Source organism: Onychomys torridus, chromosome 3 (assembly GCF_903995425.1).
Source record: "Onychomys torridus chromosome 3, mOncTor1.1, whole genome shotgun sequence".
Lineage (NCBI taxonomy): Eukaryota > Metazoa > Chordata > Mammalia > Rodentia > Cricetidae > Onychomys > Onychomys torridus.
The window spans coordinates 135,149,447-135,165,364 of NC_050445.1; the positions used below are offsets into that span (position 1 = coordinate 135,149,447).

Genomic DNA, 15,918 nt, shown 5'->3' on the forward strand with positions numbered 1-15,918 from the left:
CTCAATATAAGGGGTCTTGTGACCGATTCCTTGAGAAATTGACCCACATTAAGAAAAAAACAAGTTGGGCAGTGGTGGCATACGTATTTAATCCCAGCTCTTGGGAGGCAGAGACTGGTGGATCTCTGTGAGTTTGAGGCCAGCCAGGGCTACACAGAGAAACCCTGTCTCAAAACAAAACAAACAAACAAACAAACAAACAAACAAAGAAATATCAGCTGGGCGGTGGTGGCGCACGCCTGTAATCCCAGCACTCGGGAGGCAGAGGCAGGTGGATCTCTGTGAGTTTGAGGCCAGCCTGGTCTACAAAGTGAGTTCCAGGAAAGGTTCCAAAGCTACACAGAGAAACCCTGTCTCGGAAAAAAAAAGAAAGAAAGAAGAAAGAGAGAGAGAGAGAGAGAGAGAGAGAGAGAGAGAGAGAGAGAAAGATGGATACAGGGACTGGACAGAAAGCTCAGTGGTTAAGAGTGATTGCTGTTCTTTCAGAGCACCTGAGTTGGGTTCCCGGAACTCACATCAGGTGGCTGACAATCATCCAGCTCCAAGGCATCTGATAGGTTCTTCTAAACACTGAGGGCATCTACACTTACACATGCACTCCCACCCCACCCCATATACAAACAATTTAAAATAAAGAGTGGGTCTGGAGAGATGACTTCACAGTTAAGAGCACCGGTTACTTTTCCAGAGGACCTGTGTTGGGTTCCAGCACCCACATGGCAGCTGATAAACATCTGTAAAACCAGCCACAGGAGACCAAACACCCTCTTTCTGGCCTCTGCCGGCACTGTACACATGTGGTTCATAGACACACATGCTGGCAAAATACCCATGCACATAAAGTAAAAATAAGGGTGAAAACCTTTTAAATAAAAATGAATCTTAAAAAAACAAAAACAAAACCAAAAAACAGGATTCACCTGTTTGCTGCCTCCAAGAAGCATACCTCTCCATCAAAGAAAGACACTACCTTAGGGAGAAAGGACAGTAAAGGTGCTCCAAGCAGATGAACTAGAAAACTGGTATAATATTAGATCTATTACATATATACAGATGTGTTATCTATATACAGACAATATAGCAATATATCAGATACTGCTATAATATCTAAAGACAAACTTCAAACCAAAACAGTCAGAAGCGACAAAGGTCACTTTGATTAAAGGAAAAACCACCAAGAGGATACTACAATTTTCAGCACACTCACCCAACACAGGGTACTCAAAATCACAACAACCCACAGGTGTCGACCAATGGGTAGACGAGTGAACCTGGAAATAAATCAGGCATTTCCAGCCAGCCAACTGGTTGGCAGCAAAGGCAGCAGAGCATGCCCTGTCTAGGGGCAGCGCCTTCTGAAAGCAGAAACTACATGTGCAGAAACGAAGCCCAATCAACTCAGTCAGTCTCAAACATTTCCATTTAGGACCAGAAATGACGGCTCCCCTAAAGAAAACACCCAGATAATGAATGCTTCAGGACATTGCTCTGGGCAGAGACTGTCTGAACCAGCCTCAAAGCTCAGACAACAAAAAGCCAAAGTGAACGAGTACAGCCACACCAAACTAGAGGGAGCAGCTCATATCCAGGTGAATGGAGATCTCCAGCTTTCCCCGTCTCCGTCCACCAACTCAGGGATTACAGACATGCCATGCCATGCCAGGCTTTATCTCAACTCAGGCCCTAAAGCTGTCACTGTAAATGCTCTTGCCCACCGAGCCATCTCTCTATCTGGAAACAGATAGCTACCCTTTTAAAAGATAACAAAGTATACGGGGAGGCATGACCTATAGTCCAGGCCCACACGGGCTCAAGACTGCATCTAAAAAACAAAACAAAAACCACCAAAAGCCAGGTATATGCTTATAATTCCTGACTTTGGGAGGCAGAAACAGGAGTTCTGCTTATGAATCCAAGGCTAGCCCCATCCAAATAGTGAGTTCCAGGCCACAGACAAAAACAAAAAGTCAGGCATGGTAGCACATATGCCTATAATCCTAGGATTTAGGAAGAAGACACAGGAGGGCCACCAAAACAAACAAACAAACAAACAAACAAACAAACAAACAGACAGAAAACATGGCTGGCCTAGGCAACACAGTGAGACTCTATGTCAAAAAAAACTCCAAACCAAGCAAGATCAAAAAGTGGGGGTTGGGGATTTAGCTCAGTGGTAGAGCGCTTGCCTAGCAAGCACAAGGCCCTGGGTTCGATCCTCAGCTTGGGGGTGGGTAGGTAGATGGGCTAGAAAGATGGCTTGATGGTTAAGAGCACTTGACCTTCCAGAGGACCTGACCTGCGTTTGCTTCCCAATGCCAGATGGTGGCTCACAACTATCCATAATCCCAGTTCCAGAGGATCTAGTACCCTCTTCTGGCCCCTTAGGGCACTCGGCACATACACAATGCACTTACATACAGACAGACAAAACACTCATACATATAAAATAAATAAACCTTTTTAAAAAATGGTTAACAAGTATGTGAAAAAGCATTCAGTATCGCTAACCATCAGGGTAAGATCAAAATGATACCATTTCACCCCAGCAAGATTGACAGCTGTCAAGATGACTAAAATAAAATAACAGAGTAACAGCCACTAGAGGATGCAGATGAACAGTGACTCTCTTCCATGTTGTGGGAGTGTAAGTCAGTACAGCTACTAAAGAAAAAAATCACAGAGGTTCCTCAAAAAACTACAACCAGAGTTACCTATGATCCAGCTAACCTACTACCCAAGGAGCTGAAGTCAGCATGTTAAAGGCACCCACCCTCACATGTGCACCGCAGCTCCAGTAACAACCACCAAAGCATTTATCCATAAGCGAATGAGTGAACAACATAGGTTACATATAGGATGGAATATTATTTAGCCATCAACAGCAGTATGGGTAGAATTGTAGGACAAATAACTTAGGCACAGAAAGGCAAATACCATGTGTCCTCATTTGTATGTAGAAGCAATAAAGCTCTCTCAGGGCAGCACAGAGTAGAACAGTGGGTACCAGAGCCTGCCAAGGATGTGGGGGTGGGAGGAGCAGAGGCAGGACAGTTACATGCGCAGGATGCACGTGGGTAGGTGGGGCAGCTCTGCTCTATAGCACACTAGGATAACCATGGTGGGAAAAGAATTACTCAATCGTAACTAGCAGGGAGGGCCTTTTCCTCTCCTCTCCCTTCCCTGTCCTCAGGTCATGAGGTGCAGGCCCGTAAGCTCAGCTCCTCTGGAGTCTGAGGCAAGAGGATCTCAAGTTCCAGGCCTGAGCTACACCATGAATTCAAGGTCAGTCCCAATAACTCATTGAGACCCTATTTCAAAAGAAAGAAAGGAAAAGGGCCGGGGACATAGCTTAGTAGGGCAGCACTTGCCCAGTTGGTGTGGGTGCAGGAACCCAAGCTAACACGAAGGGAATGGAAATGCCCAGGGATGATTAGATACTAGTGATAGCTCAGCTCTACTGGGAAGGTACTTTTAAAACCAGCATGTTAAAACACCTTTACTCAGTTAAAGCATACCGAGTTTAATAGTGTGTGAATTTCCTCTGCAAAGATCTGGTTGATTAAACAAGTGAACGTATAAAGGGAGAGGGTATGATCGCTGGGGGCGGGGGGGACCTATGAGGGAGAAGGTGAGGGAGAGCAGAGCTCTAGCCACGCCCTCTAACCCCCATCTGAGGCTGTGGCTGAAGTTTTCAGCCTGCTTTACTTGCCACTCTCTTCCCAAGCTCCTCCTCAGAGGGCAGATGCCATCTACCAAGCTTTGCTAGTCTTCAGCTCCAGCAGGGTGAAGCCACGCAACCTTCTCACACCCCAGAATACCAGCAAAGGTCTGCTACTCCCACAGCAGGAATCCTGCTTTCAGTCCGCAGGTCAAAGCCCCCTGAAGACAGCGGCTGCCATATACCCCTGCCCCAGCCCCAGGGAAGCCCTTTACCTTACCCCCGGGTCCTCTGGCTGAGCTTTTTCAGGAAGACCCGCGTGACTTCCAGGGCCTCCTGCTCCGGAAGCAGCAGGTTGCCAGATGTGTTACAGCTCAGATCAATCCAGTCAGTCCTCAGGGCTTGGAAGTCGAGGTTCTGCGCACTGAAGGTCTGGTCCCAGTTCACCACCGGGTCAAACACAGGTACGTATTCGAACACCTCACTCATATCTTCTTCCTCTTCTTCTTCGCCCTCCTCCTCTTCCTCCACTTCTCTTTCCTGGCCCGCTGCTACCACCACGTCCTCCTCCCCATGCCGGGCCCTGCTGGGGACCTGGGGCTCCATCCTGTCACCCCTTCTTTGCTCAGCAATGTAGGATTCCACCTGATTCAGCCACTGGGACTGCTCAAGAGTCCTCCTGGGACTGTCCCCAGTGGGTCTGGCTCTCTGAATGACAGGCAGGTTCCTCAGGGTCCCCTTGTCAAAATGAGACAAATCTTGGCTGGGCACAGGACTACTTTTCCCCTTCCTTTTCTCTGGCTGCTGGCCTGGGCTGTCACTAGTCCTTGTTGGAAAGGGAGGTGTAGAGTTCTGCTTGGAAAAAGGAGCCAATGGGCCACTCTGTGGATGAGCCAAGAGCTTCCGAAGGTGGTAGTCTGTGACACCCAGCCCTGGGCTGGAAGTAGGCTCTTGTTTTCTCCCTTGTGTCCCAGGATCCTGGTCTTGGGAGGCAGGGATTTCCTCTGCTTCTTCATACTGGGATTCTTCTAGAAGGTCATCCTCAAAACCTGTTAAGAATCATTTCAGGAGTTTTTAATTCTTCCCAAAAGACACAAAACAGCAGATGGTTACACATGTGACATCCTGAGGGGTCCAGGTGGGGGTCGTTTGTTGTGTGACCCTGCACAAGTTACTCCACCTCAGTTACACCCCCTCCACCCGTTTTGTTATTTACATCAAGGCTGACGGGCAGCATGGTGGTGTAGGCCTATAACCACAGCACTTGGAAGGGAGAGACAGGAGGATTGTCACAAAGTTGAGTCTAGCCTGGTCTACTCAGCAAGTTCCAGCCTATCCCGAATGCCAGGGTGAGACCTTGTCTTTAAAAAAAGCAAAAGCACATATGCAAGCAAAGGAAAGCTTTCAAAAATCGAAACAAAACACAACCGCTTAGAAGGGTGTGAGCCCAGTGACATAAAATACCTTTTAAGCACCAGCACCATTTAGGACTCAACAAGTGACCTCAGCCATACCCTGTCCCTCATGAAGGAAGGCCACAGCAAGACAGGGTTTCTCTATAGCATGCTTCCCAGTAGTGTAGAGAGCCAGGGTCCTACGGCCACCCACGCTCCCAGCTGCCCTAGTGTGTGAGAAGCATCACTCTCTGCGTGGTACTGCTCTGCTCCCTGGATTGTGATGAGGGGATCCGATCAGGGGGATTTGCATGCTAAGCTCCTCTGGTGCAAGGTGGTATGATTAGAATGTTCCCTAGAAAGAGACCACCACCACCCGCAGCCAGGTGCGCCCTGACAGCCTAAGCTGCACTCGCCTCTGTACCTGGCTGCTCCAGGCCCTGCTTCTCTGCCTTGTCCATCTTGATATACTCCTGGAAGCTGGACCTGTAGGAGGAAGGGGTATGTGGACGGGCACCAGAGTCCTCACAGATTCTCCCTGGAGGGAGTGGAGAAAGGAGCTGGGACAGGATGTTCTGGGCAGGCATACCCACACATGCTCATGTGAGGAAGGCCCCTCCAGCCTCAGCAGCTCTCCCGACTCCCACAGAGCCCCCTCAAAGTCCCTTCACTTGTCCCATTCAGTGTTACACACCTGTCCTGGTCATAGGCACTTTCATGGTAGAAGCATTTATTATGGGTCTCCATGTGGGTCAGACGGGTGTAGTCGTTGGGATAAACAAAGGACAGATGCACCTGGAAGCAGAGAAAACAGGGCATGCATGAGAGAGAATCCTGGGGAGGAACCAGCCTGCCTGGGCTGAGCCGCACCTGGACCAGGGGAGGTGCCACAGTGCTGAATGTCACATTTTTAGTAATGCAGTCTTCTCACACCTGCTCTTCTGGGCTCCTCCGTGGGCCATCTGTCTCCCTTAGCTGTCACCAAGACCATTTCCTCTTCCCTTTGCTACCTGATCCCCACCTTCCATCTTGGAGCCTTTCTTTATCCACTCCCTCTCTCAGCACTGAGCCCTTTCTACACTCCATTTCCTTTGCTCTTAAATATAGCCTGAGCTTACCGCCACCCAAAACGTCCTCAATTATGGCCCACACTCTCTGGCTTGGCCATGACTCTTGACCACTTCCTTCATGCCTCCGGTCCCCTATCTTCATCTCTAGACCTGGGTGTATCACGTTCTTTCTGCTCCCTCACCCTCCACACAGATAAAGCTGCCACCCACATCTAGTACATTTCCCCAAGCATCTTGTCTGTGAGTTTAAAATGCCACTGGCTACCCAGTTGCCAGGACTGAGCAGGCAGGACATGGTCTGTGTGGCCCTTGGAACAGAGTCACCCAGGCTGCAGGACTGGAGGAAGAGACAGCTTCGAAGGCATCTATCTGCAGGTTCTGCAGGACAGTTCGCCCTAGTGAGCCCATGCAGGGATGCAGCCCAGGGACCTGAGAGGCCATCCTATCTGCTGGGCTAGGATACAGGAAGCCCAGAGTCAGCTTTCGTCTATCCCCAACCCCCACACCCCCAGCCACAGGCAGCAGGCCTTCTCCCAGTCCTCCTTGGTCTAGGGACATGACTTACAAAGCGGAGGCCCTGATAGCGCTGTAGCGGGAGCCCATCCACCAGGTAGCTGGGTTTGTAGGGACAATCAGGCAGGACATGGCGCAGATGGGACTTGGGGATGAGCGGCACTGAGAACAGAAGGGAAGAGGAGGATCGAAGTGTGTGAAGAGGCGCGAACACCACCATCTGCGGGCCACAAAGGCTTCTGGCTGAGGTCGAGACCTGATGTCCTCCACCAGAGCAGCCTCCAATTGTACTGGAGCCACTGGTGACTGCTGTGGTCCCAGTCCATGTCTACTGGCCGAGGCTGTCACCACTCTTGGGTGGTCAGGGAAGAGAACTCCAAGGCACAGGGACAGTACGATTGGATCACAGTCTAGCCACACTTCAAGAGGCCACAAAGCTCCACCCCAGCATACTTCCCTTAGTGGATTCCCTTCCTTCTTCCGCTGTCCAGTTTCCACTACTTTTTGGTTTTGTTTTTCTGAGACAGGGTCTGCCATGGTCACAAGCTCAGGATCTTCCTGCCTCATCCTCCTGACTGCTGAGACTATAGACAGGTGGCACATCTGGCCACTGCCTTCTTTGAAAGGGAAAAAATGGGGTGCACTGTCAGCTTTTAAAATGTAAACATGACCAGCTGGGGATGCTCTCCAGGGTAGAGTACAGGCTCAGCTCAAGGTCCCAGATTCAGTCCTCAGCATCGAAAGACTAACACATCCACTCCTTACTGGATGATAAGAGTTGGGATCCATAAAGAGGCTGACATTTGTGGCCATCTAGGACTGTGTGAGGACATCTGAATCTAATTCCACTTCTGGTCTTGGGTGTTGGTTAGACAATGTCCACTCTATAATGATTTGTGAAATCTTAAAACTGGACATAAATGCTCTTGTAATTTTGGTATGTATGCTATGTTTTACACTTCAAATGGGGAAAAGATTTTGTGACTTTGGGGCTACTGTAGCATAGACATGTCTCCTGAGTCTTTTTCCTCAACACAGAGAACCTGGCAGGTGTAGACCCTCCATGTGGTGATCAGAATGTGACCAAGGACTTACCTCGATAGAGGGTGTCCCGAGGGTCAGGCTGCAGCATATCAGCTGGGGGCTGCTCATCCCTGGGAAGAGTGTTGGAGGAGCTTACATGGCTGGCTGCTGTCTGTGGGATGTGGCCCACCTCATCCATCCTTAGGATGGTCTCATCTGTGGCCAGGGAGGAGAGAACAGTAGGAAGCTGTAGGTTCTTACAGAATCGAGTGTGCTCTGAGGGGCAGGTGGGGGAGCTCAGGCATGGCCTCTTTTTCCTTCAGGTAAAGTCTGAGCTGTGCCCAGTCACTTGTGAATTTAGCTGGCTCCTTTTGAGCCTGCTTCACCTCATGGCCAGCACACATCATGATTTTGCATAGACTAGAAAAAGATACCTCCTCCCCCAAATAATTTACTGCTGACCTGACAGAAATCTACACTCAGCCATATTATTTACTTTAACTTAGTGTATGCCTATGTAGTACTTCTTGGGTATTCCTGGCAGTGCTGGGGTTTGAACCTGGGGCTTCTCTGGGAAGACAGAAAGATGTTAGTTACCACCCATGCAAATAGTTCCAGGCTCTAGCGTGAGCAGCCTCTCATACACCATCTGTGAATACCATGTGAACATGGTGAGCCAGGCTCCCCTAGGCATCCACAGCACTACAGTGGTCCTCCTTTATCTCCACTCCCCACTAGCTACAGTACTGTTTAGCACAGCTGAGACTAGCCTCAAGTCTGTTCACACCACTTCTCTCTTCTCCAGCCCACAGCTTCAGCTGGTGGTCAAGTGTCCACATGGGGTGGTATAACTGAATGGGGGTTGTGAAAAAAAAATGTCAACAGTAAAAGGTTTCTGGTTATACCACACAATATTGGTCCTGTTCTGAACATACAATATGAGGCCTTTGCTGCTGTGGGATGTCTTTCTGTATGCAGTGAATATGTGTTGCTCTGATTGGTTGATAAATAAAACACTGATTGGCCAGTAGCCAGGCAGGAAATATAGGTGGGGCAAGCAGACAAGGAGAATTCTGGGACCCACTGCCTCCCAGAGTCAGCAGTGAGCATGACTCCCAGAGCTGGAGGTGAATTACCTCTGCCATGTTGAACAGGTGAAATGGGCGGAGTCAGCAGCCAAGGCTGCCACCTCAGTATTAGCCACTCAGTTTAACAATTTAACATCTTTCCTGGTCAGAGAAGCACTATAGATTCACAATAAGTCAGATTCAGATGGAATAAACCTCTAAATGGGTTATAATGTATGTAAAAATGCATGTAGGCTTAAAAGAGAGAAAAAGGAGTATATGCAGTTATATATATAAAAAAAGTAGTTTAAAAAAAATAAATTCTTTAAAGAGAAAGTAAAAATAATATTAAGCCTCTGTGTGATTATTTTATAAAAGGCTGCCGGACTGTGGGTGAGAGATTTGTCCCAATCGTGGGCCAGGCGGGACACAGGAAAACTTTCAAGTACACTTTGCCACACACCTAGCAATGCCAGTGAACAATCCCTGAAACACCTTGGCTCAGGTTCAAGACTGCTGTATGCTATGATATGGTGTTTTTAATGTGCACATGAAGTTTTATGCTCTTATAGAAACGTAACAGATTAATGATAGAAAACAAAAACATGAGCATTTTGAAGAGCTGTTAAGTGAATTTTGGCTTAGAATTAGGACAGAATCTCCAGAATGGCCCTTAACATAACTTCTAGTTTGTACCACTTATTTATTCTGAAAATGGTGATCTCAGCAATGGTTTATGCAAAGCAGTGCTCTCAGCACTGATGATTATAAAATTAAAATATTGATCAAGGGGCTGAGGGTAGGGCTCAGTGAGTAAGCATGTCTGCTTCATAAACATGACTCTGAACCTCAGAACCCACATCAAAGCTGGGCATAGCCTGTAGTCCTAGTGCTGAGGAGCAAAAATAGGTAGATCCCAGGGGCCCACTTGCAGCCAGCCTAGTCAAAACAGTGAGCTTCAGTTTTACTGAGACCCTGTCTTACAGGGATCAGGTAGAAAGCAATAAAGCAGGGTACCTCACGTCCTCTCTGGCCTCTGCATGTGTGCCCCGGCACATGCACACATGCCCACATGCATGCACATACAATATCGATTACTTGAAAAAAAAACTGGAAGATATTCCATATCCTACAGATCAAATATTCAGCCAAAGTTTAATATTTTAAATAAATGTTTTTGTTTTTTTGAGACAGGGTCTCACCATGTAGCCCTGGCTATCTAAATGAGGATGGCCTTAAACTCAGAGATCTGCTTGCCTCCGGCTCTTGAGTGTTGAGATTAAAGGTGTGGGCCACCACATCTGGCCCAAGATTTATTTTTATTTATGTGTTTGTATGTCTGTCTATGTGAGTGTATGCCATATGGGCTGGTGCCTGTGAAGGCCAGAAAAGGGCATCAGAAGTCTTGGAGCTGGTGTGACGATTTACCTGTGCCCTACCTGATATGTGTGCTGAGAGGAGTATGAGCCCTTTTTTGGTGGTTGTTGTTTTGTTTTTTGAGACAAGATTTCTCTGAGTAACAGCCCTGGCTGTCCTGGAACTTGCTTTGTAGTCCAGGCTGGCCTTGAACTCACAGAGATCCACCTAGCTCTGCCTTCTGAGTTCTGGGATCAAAGGCACATGCCACCCACCCAGCTCATAAGTGCTCTTTTTAAAAAAAGTTTATTTTATATTTTTAAATTTTATTTTCTGTGTATGAGTGTTTTGCCCAAATCTATGTATGTGCACCATGTGCTTGCTTGGTGCCTACAGAGATCAGAAGAGGGTGTCAGGTCCCTTGGAACTGGAGTTAAAGATGATTGTGAACCACCATGTAGGTGCTGGGGACTGAACCTAGGTCCTCTGTAAGAGCAACAAGTAACTGTTCTTAACCACTGCACCATCTTCCCAGACCATTGTATTATGTAAAAATAAAGCACAGATTTCATTAATGTGCAAATTTTCTTTTGTCTTTGATAAATGGTATATCAAAAGCATTATTTTAAAATGAATTTCCGGGGCTGGAGAGATGACTCAGAGGTTAAGAGCATTGGCTGCTCTTCCAGAGGTCCTGAGTTCAATTCCCAGCACCTATATGGTGGCTTACAGCCATCTGTAGTGAGATATGATCTGGTGTCCTCTTGTAAATAAATAAATAAATCTTTAAAAAATTTTAAATGAATTTCCAAATGATTTGTTATCAGTAAATGTTTGGTGTGTATACCTATTTTATGGACCCATACACAAGGAGTTGTGTGCAGATTTCTCAGGCTAAAAGGGATTACTATTGGGAGATGTTTAAGAAATTCTGCTCCAGAGAGATCCCAGGGTAGCTGCCTGCCTGCCTTTTCTTTCTGCCCCCTGGGTTCTGTCTTCAGCCCCAGATGTTATCGTATTAGATGTGTGGATCTACCTACTCTTTCAGTTTTGTTTTCAAGAGAGGGTCTCTCTGTATAGCCTTGGCTGGGCTGGAACTTGCTTCTGTAGACCAAGTTACAGAGATCCACTGGTCTCTGCCTCCTTAGTGCTGGGATTAAATGTGTGCGCCACCACCTGGTTCTACTTTTTTAATGTATTTATTTTATGTTTATGAACATTTTTTCCTGCATGTCTATCTGTACCATGTGTGTGCAATGCCTGTGGAAGCCAGAAAAGGGTGTCAGGTCCCTGGAACTGGAGGAAAGGATGGTTATGAAGACACTATGTGGATGCTGGGAATTGAAAATGGCTCCTCTGTAAGGACAACAGGTGCTCCTAACTACTGAGCCGTCTGTCCAGCCCCCAAATCTGTGGGTTCTGACACCACTTCCTCTCTAACATCAGCTGCTCACAGCTTGTCCCTTCTGCTCTGCACCTCTTACTTTGACCAATAACAACTTCTGGCCTCTCCTGGGAGCCCAGATGGTCCTCCTCCATTCCTCTCCTTCAGTACTCTCACTTCCCTGTCTCTCTGATCTCACTTCCCTGTCTCTCTGATCTCATCTCACTTCCCTGTCTCTCTGATCTCACTTCCCTGTCTCTCTGATCTCACTTCCCTGTCTCTCTGATCTCACTTCCCTGTCTCTCTGATCTCACTTTCCTGTTCTTCCTTCCCCAGCACTTCCAGCCTGCAGCTCGCCATACTCTTGCCATGGAAGCCTAAAGATGCTATTTGTTGTTTTTCAAGACAGGGTTTCTTTGTGTAGCTCTGGCTGTTCTAGAACTTGTTCTGTTGACCAGGCTGACCTTGAACTCACAGCGATCCACCTGCCTCTGCCTCCCAAGTGCTGAGATTAAAGGCATGTATCACTACCGCCCAGCTAAAGATGCAATTTTTAATTTTAACTCTTTTCTGGACTAGGGGTGGAAGCCAGGGTATTGCACATGCTAGGCAAAGATTCTACCACCAAGCCACACCTCAGCACATTTATTACTATTATCATTATTATTATTATTACTACTAATAGCAGTAGTTGTTTTCAAGACAGGGTTTCTCAGTGTAGCCCTGGCTATCCTGGAACTCACTTTGTAGACCAGGCTGGCCTCAAATTCACAGAGATCCTTCTTCTGCCTCTGCCTCCCAAGTGCTGGGATTAAAGGTGTGTGCCACCACCATTGGCTAAAAATACATTTTTTTTTTTTTTTTTTTTTTTTGGTTTTTCGAGACAGGGTTTCTCTGTAGCTTTGGAGGCTGTCCTGGACTAGCTCTGTAGCCCAGGCTGGCCTCAAACTCACAGAAATCCACCTGCCTCTGCCTCCTGAGTGCTGGGATTACACCGCCTGGCAAAAATACATTTTCAATTAAAGTAGAATTACATTGCTTTCTCCCTTCCCTTCATTCCTTCCTTCAGGCCCTCCCAAGACCTCCATTCTTAAATTGACAGCCTCTTTGTCTTTGATTATTATTGTTACATTCATACATACACATACATATGTATATGCATGCACAAATATGCAAATACAACATGCTGAGTCTGCCGTCAAGTGAGCCTCATGGTCCCAGAATCCCTTGTAGTTATATTCAAAATGTTAGGCATGGGTGGGCAAGGGCATTTTTTGGAGGTAGGGTTCAGAGAGGTTCTAGCAGGTTCTTTTTGTTTGTATTATTTTTCTTTTTTGTATTTATTTTTTCATACATACATACATAATATATTATACATTGAACATATTTCCTCCAGAATGCCCCCACTCTCCCTTTTTCTCGCTTTGTGTCTATTTTTAAGTCTCCAAGTGACAGCCTTGAATATATATATATATATATATATGATCCTCCTGCCACAGCCTCCTAGTGCTGGGAACACTTAGACAGAGGCAGGCAGATCTCTGAGTTCGAGGCCTGCCTTGTCTACAGAGCACGTTCCAGGACAGCCAGGGCTACACAGAGAAACCTTGTCTTGAAAAACCAAACCAACAAACCCAAAGCCACCGCACCTGTGTCTGGCATGTTCTTAAACAGACCTCTGACCCTGGAGAGTAAAGGCCCCTAATTGTAAGGTCCCCCAGGCTTTTATCCTCTCTGGACCTACTTCACACCCATGTTCTAAGAAGCAGAACTTTACCTCCACCCCTCCAACCTCACCCTGGGCCACATTCTCCTGACTGGAGCCCCAGGCGCTCCCAGGCAGGCAGAGCCTACTCACTTGTGAAGAGGGACAAGGAAGGGGAGTCGATGATGGTGAACTTGGCTCCAGGGTCATTCCGTCTCCACTAGAATCAGAGGAAGGGCACAGATGTTGGAGAACGTTCAAGAGATATGGGGAAGGGAAGGCTGGGAAAGGCAGGGGGGGGGGGGGGGGGGGGGGTGGGGGGATGAAGCCGTCACTCACCGCGACCTCCACATGGTCGGTGCCCTCACCATTCTGCTTGTGCAGAACCTCAAAGTAGTACCTGAGGGAGGCCGACAGGCTGGCAGGAGGAGACAGGAAACGGGTTCTCCTCAGCTGGTCCCCTCGGTCCAGCTCTCCCACCCATAAGCTCCTTTCTCTTCCCAAGAGCTTGCCGTTTAACTATCCCCCACCTACCCCTGACAGCTGGCTGGCCTTGGCTTTCTTTCTGCAAGGGCCAGATATAAGTGGTTCACAAGTCAACTGGGGGACCCAGTGAGACAGAGTTCGGCCTTAGTGAGCAGGTGCTGCACGCCAGGGCCATCCTCTGCTTTGACGGACACTCCCCGGCTGTAAGGAGGAGGCACCCTACTCTTCAGTAATTTGCCCAACATCGCCCACGTAGTAAGCAGTGGGGTTGTCACTTGGACAGGCAGCCTTGTTTTAGGGTCCTGCCAACCACCAAGAGGACTCAGAGAGCTCACACAAGTGCAGGCCTGCGGCTCTTTGCAAACTGTGTCTGCTCAAGGCGACTTCTCGCCTGTGACTGTGCCAGCCACCAGGTGGCGGGCTGAAGCTAGACTAAGTTCACAGCCCAACTCCTAGGGCCATTCCGGCTGCTGCCGTCGCCTGGAAAAGGTTTGCTTTCTCCAGGATCACTTCAAAGTCATTCTTCCAGTTCCCTGTAGGGATCCCTCTTAAGCCCAGAGCAACCACTAGGCAGTTGTTAGGTGTGAGGGCATTTCTAGGTCTGGAGAAAACGGGAAGGAAAGGATGGGTAGAAAGGAGACCTGTTTTCTAATCTTGGGTGTCACTCACTATCTGTGTGGCCTGCCATCAGTCACAAAGCTTCCCTGGGCCTCTGTGGCCTCATCTAAAATGACAAAGGAGGCTGGAGAAATAGCTTAGAAGTTAAGACTGAGCACTGCTTTTTTGCAGAGGACCAGGGTTTGGCTCCCAGCAGCCACAGGGCGGTTTCCAACCACCTGTAAAACCAGTCCCAGAGGATCCAATAATCCTGTCCTCTGAGGGTACCAGACCCACACATGGCACACCCATATACGTGTAGGCAAAACACTCACTAAAAAAAAGGAAAAGAGCATTTGTAAAATGAAGGGCCGGGCAGATGGCTTCTGTTCAGGCAGACCATGTGGACGGGCGCTCAGGCACAGTAACCCTGAGCAGCCAGCTGGTGGAGACGGTGAGGCGGGACTTCCCAGCTCTCCCCGTGCTGACAGGCCTGGTACTGAAGAGCTTCACAGAGAGTATGGGTGGTAACAACCCTCCCCACTCACCTCACTGGCTTGGAAATTTGACTCTGAAATTTCCCAAACTCTCCGGGGGCTGTCCATTCCTTTCCTGTCTAGAAGAGTGGGAAGAGGGGAGGGACGGAGGGAGAGGGAAGGAGAGAAGATGGGCAAGAAAGGGGGAGGAGGGGTGAGAGAGATAGAAGACAGAGTTAGGGGGGATGGCTGGCCAACACACATCTGCCCCCACCAATGGAAGGGAGCCTTCCCACAGACAATCAGCCCAGCATGACTCTCCAGCATGGGGCTAAGGGACCGTGGAACCCAAAAGATGTATGTGACTGGGCTCCCACTCTGCCCACATCTCACATGCCCTCTGCAGAACAGGGCAGAGCTGAGGGGCAGTGCGTGTGGTTTCTGTCTCTTCTTCACATCAGCGATGCTAATGGTCAAAGAGGCTCCCAAGAGTCTCATACCACATGACTGACTGCCTCTAGGGGCCAATGAGAGATCAGGGGCCGAGCTGACCCTACCTTGCCCACACTGGCCAGCAGCTGAAGGCCTGAGACCTGGTCATCACGACTCAGCCAGAATTCGGCGTTGTCATCGGCAGCAATGGCAAACTGGATCTTCCCTGGGCACCGGCAGAGTATCTGGGTCAAGGAGGGCCTTGGCACCAGGGCTGAAAGCCTATGCCTGGGCATTAATTCCCTTCACTCGTAGTGCCTTACTGCCTCCCAGCTTTGCATGGGGAACCTCTACACTCTGGGGTAGCAATATGAAGACGGAAAAGACTTATAAAGAGCAGCCAGTTCCAGCTGCAAGAGAGAGAGAGGCAGCAGCCTGAAGATATTGGATGAGAGTTCACCATGCCTCAGCTTCCCCATCTCCCTTGATGATGGGCTAACAGGGGCTCACTGCAGGTGTATTTCCTAGTTCGGGTGTATGTTTCCAGGACCCCCCTAAAGAACTCAAGAGCAGGATGAAGGATGAGGCTTTGGGGGGCTGCCTCACCATCGGTAAAAGGGTGCAGGTAGCCAAATATGCGGAGACCATAGTTGGTCCACTTGGGGGACACAGCCAGCTTCCTCAGGGTTGTGCGGATCTATGTCGAGAAAGATGAACTGTTGTTACTCAGAATCAGGAAGAAGAATTTAAGAAATTT

The 15,918-nt window shown here is 48.4% G+C and overlaps 1 protein-coding gene across 1 annotated transcript in view; it reads right to left on the bottom strand.

Annotated features, from left to right (window-relative positions):
- Positions 1-15,918, bottom strand: part of B4galnt3 (beta-1,4-N-acetyl-galactosaminyltransferase 3) — an 89,624-nt gene that overhangs the window by 7,709 nt on the left and 65,997 nt on the right. The window contains exons 5-14 of the mRNA XM_036182265.1: positions 15,768-15,858; positions 15,287-15,387; positions 14,802-14,869; positions 13,510-13,588; positions 13,324-13,390; positions 7,731-7,874; positions 6,688-6,797; positions 5,747-5,847; positions 5,477-5,538; positions 3,939-4,707 (exon numbers count right to left, since the gene is read on the bottom strand). Coding sequence (XP_036038158.1) covers positions 3,939-4,707; positions 5,477-5,538; positions 5,747-5,847; positions 6,688-6,797; positions 7,731-7,874; positions 13,324-13,390; positions 13,510-13,588; positions 14,802-14,869; positions 15,287-15,387; positions 15,768-15,858 — 1,592 coding nt within the window. The remainder of the gene's footprint in view (positions 1-3,938; positions 4,708-5,476; positions 5,539-5,746; positions 5,848-6,687; positions 6,798-7,730; positions 7,875-13,323; positions 13,391-13,509; positions 13,589-14,801; positions 14,870-15,286; positions 15,388-15,767; positions 15,859-15,918) is intronic.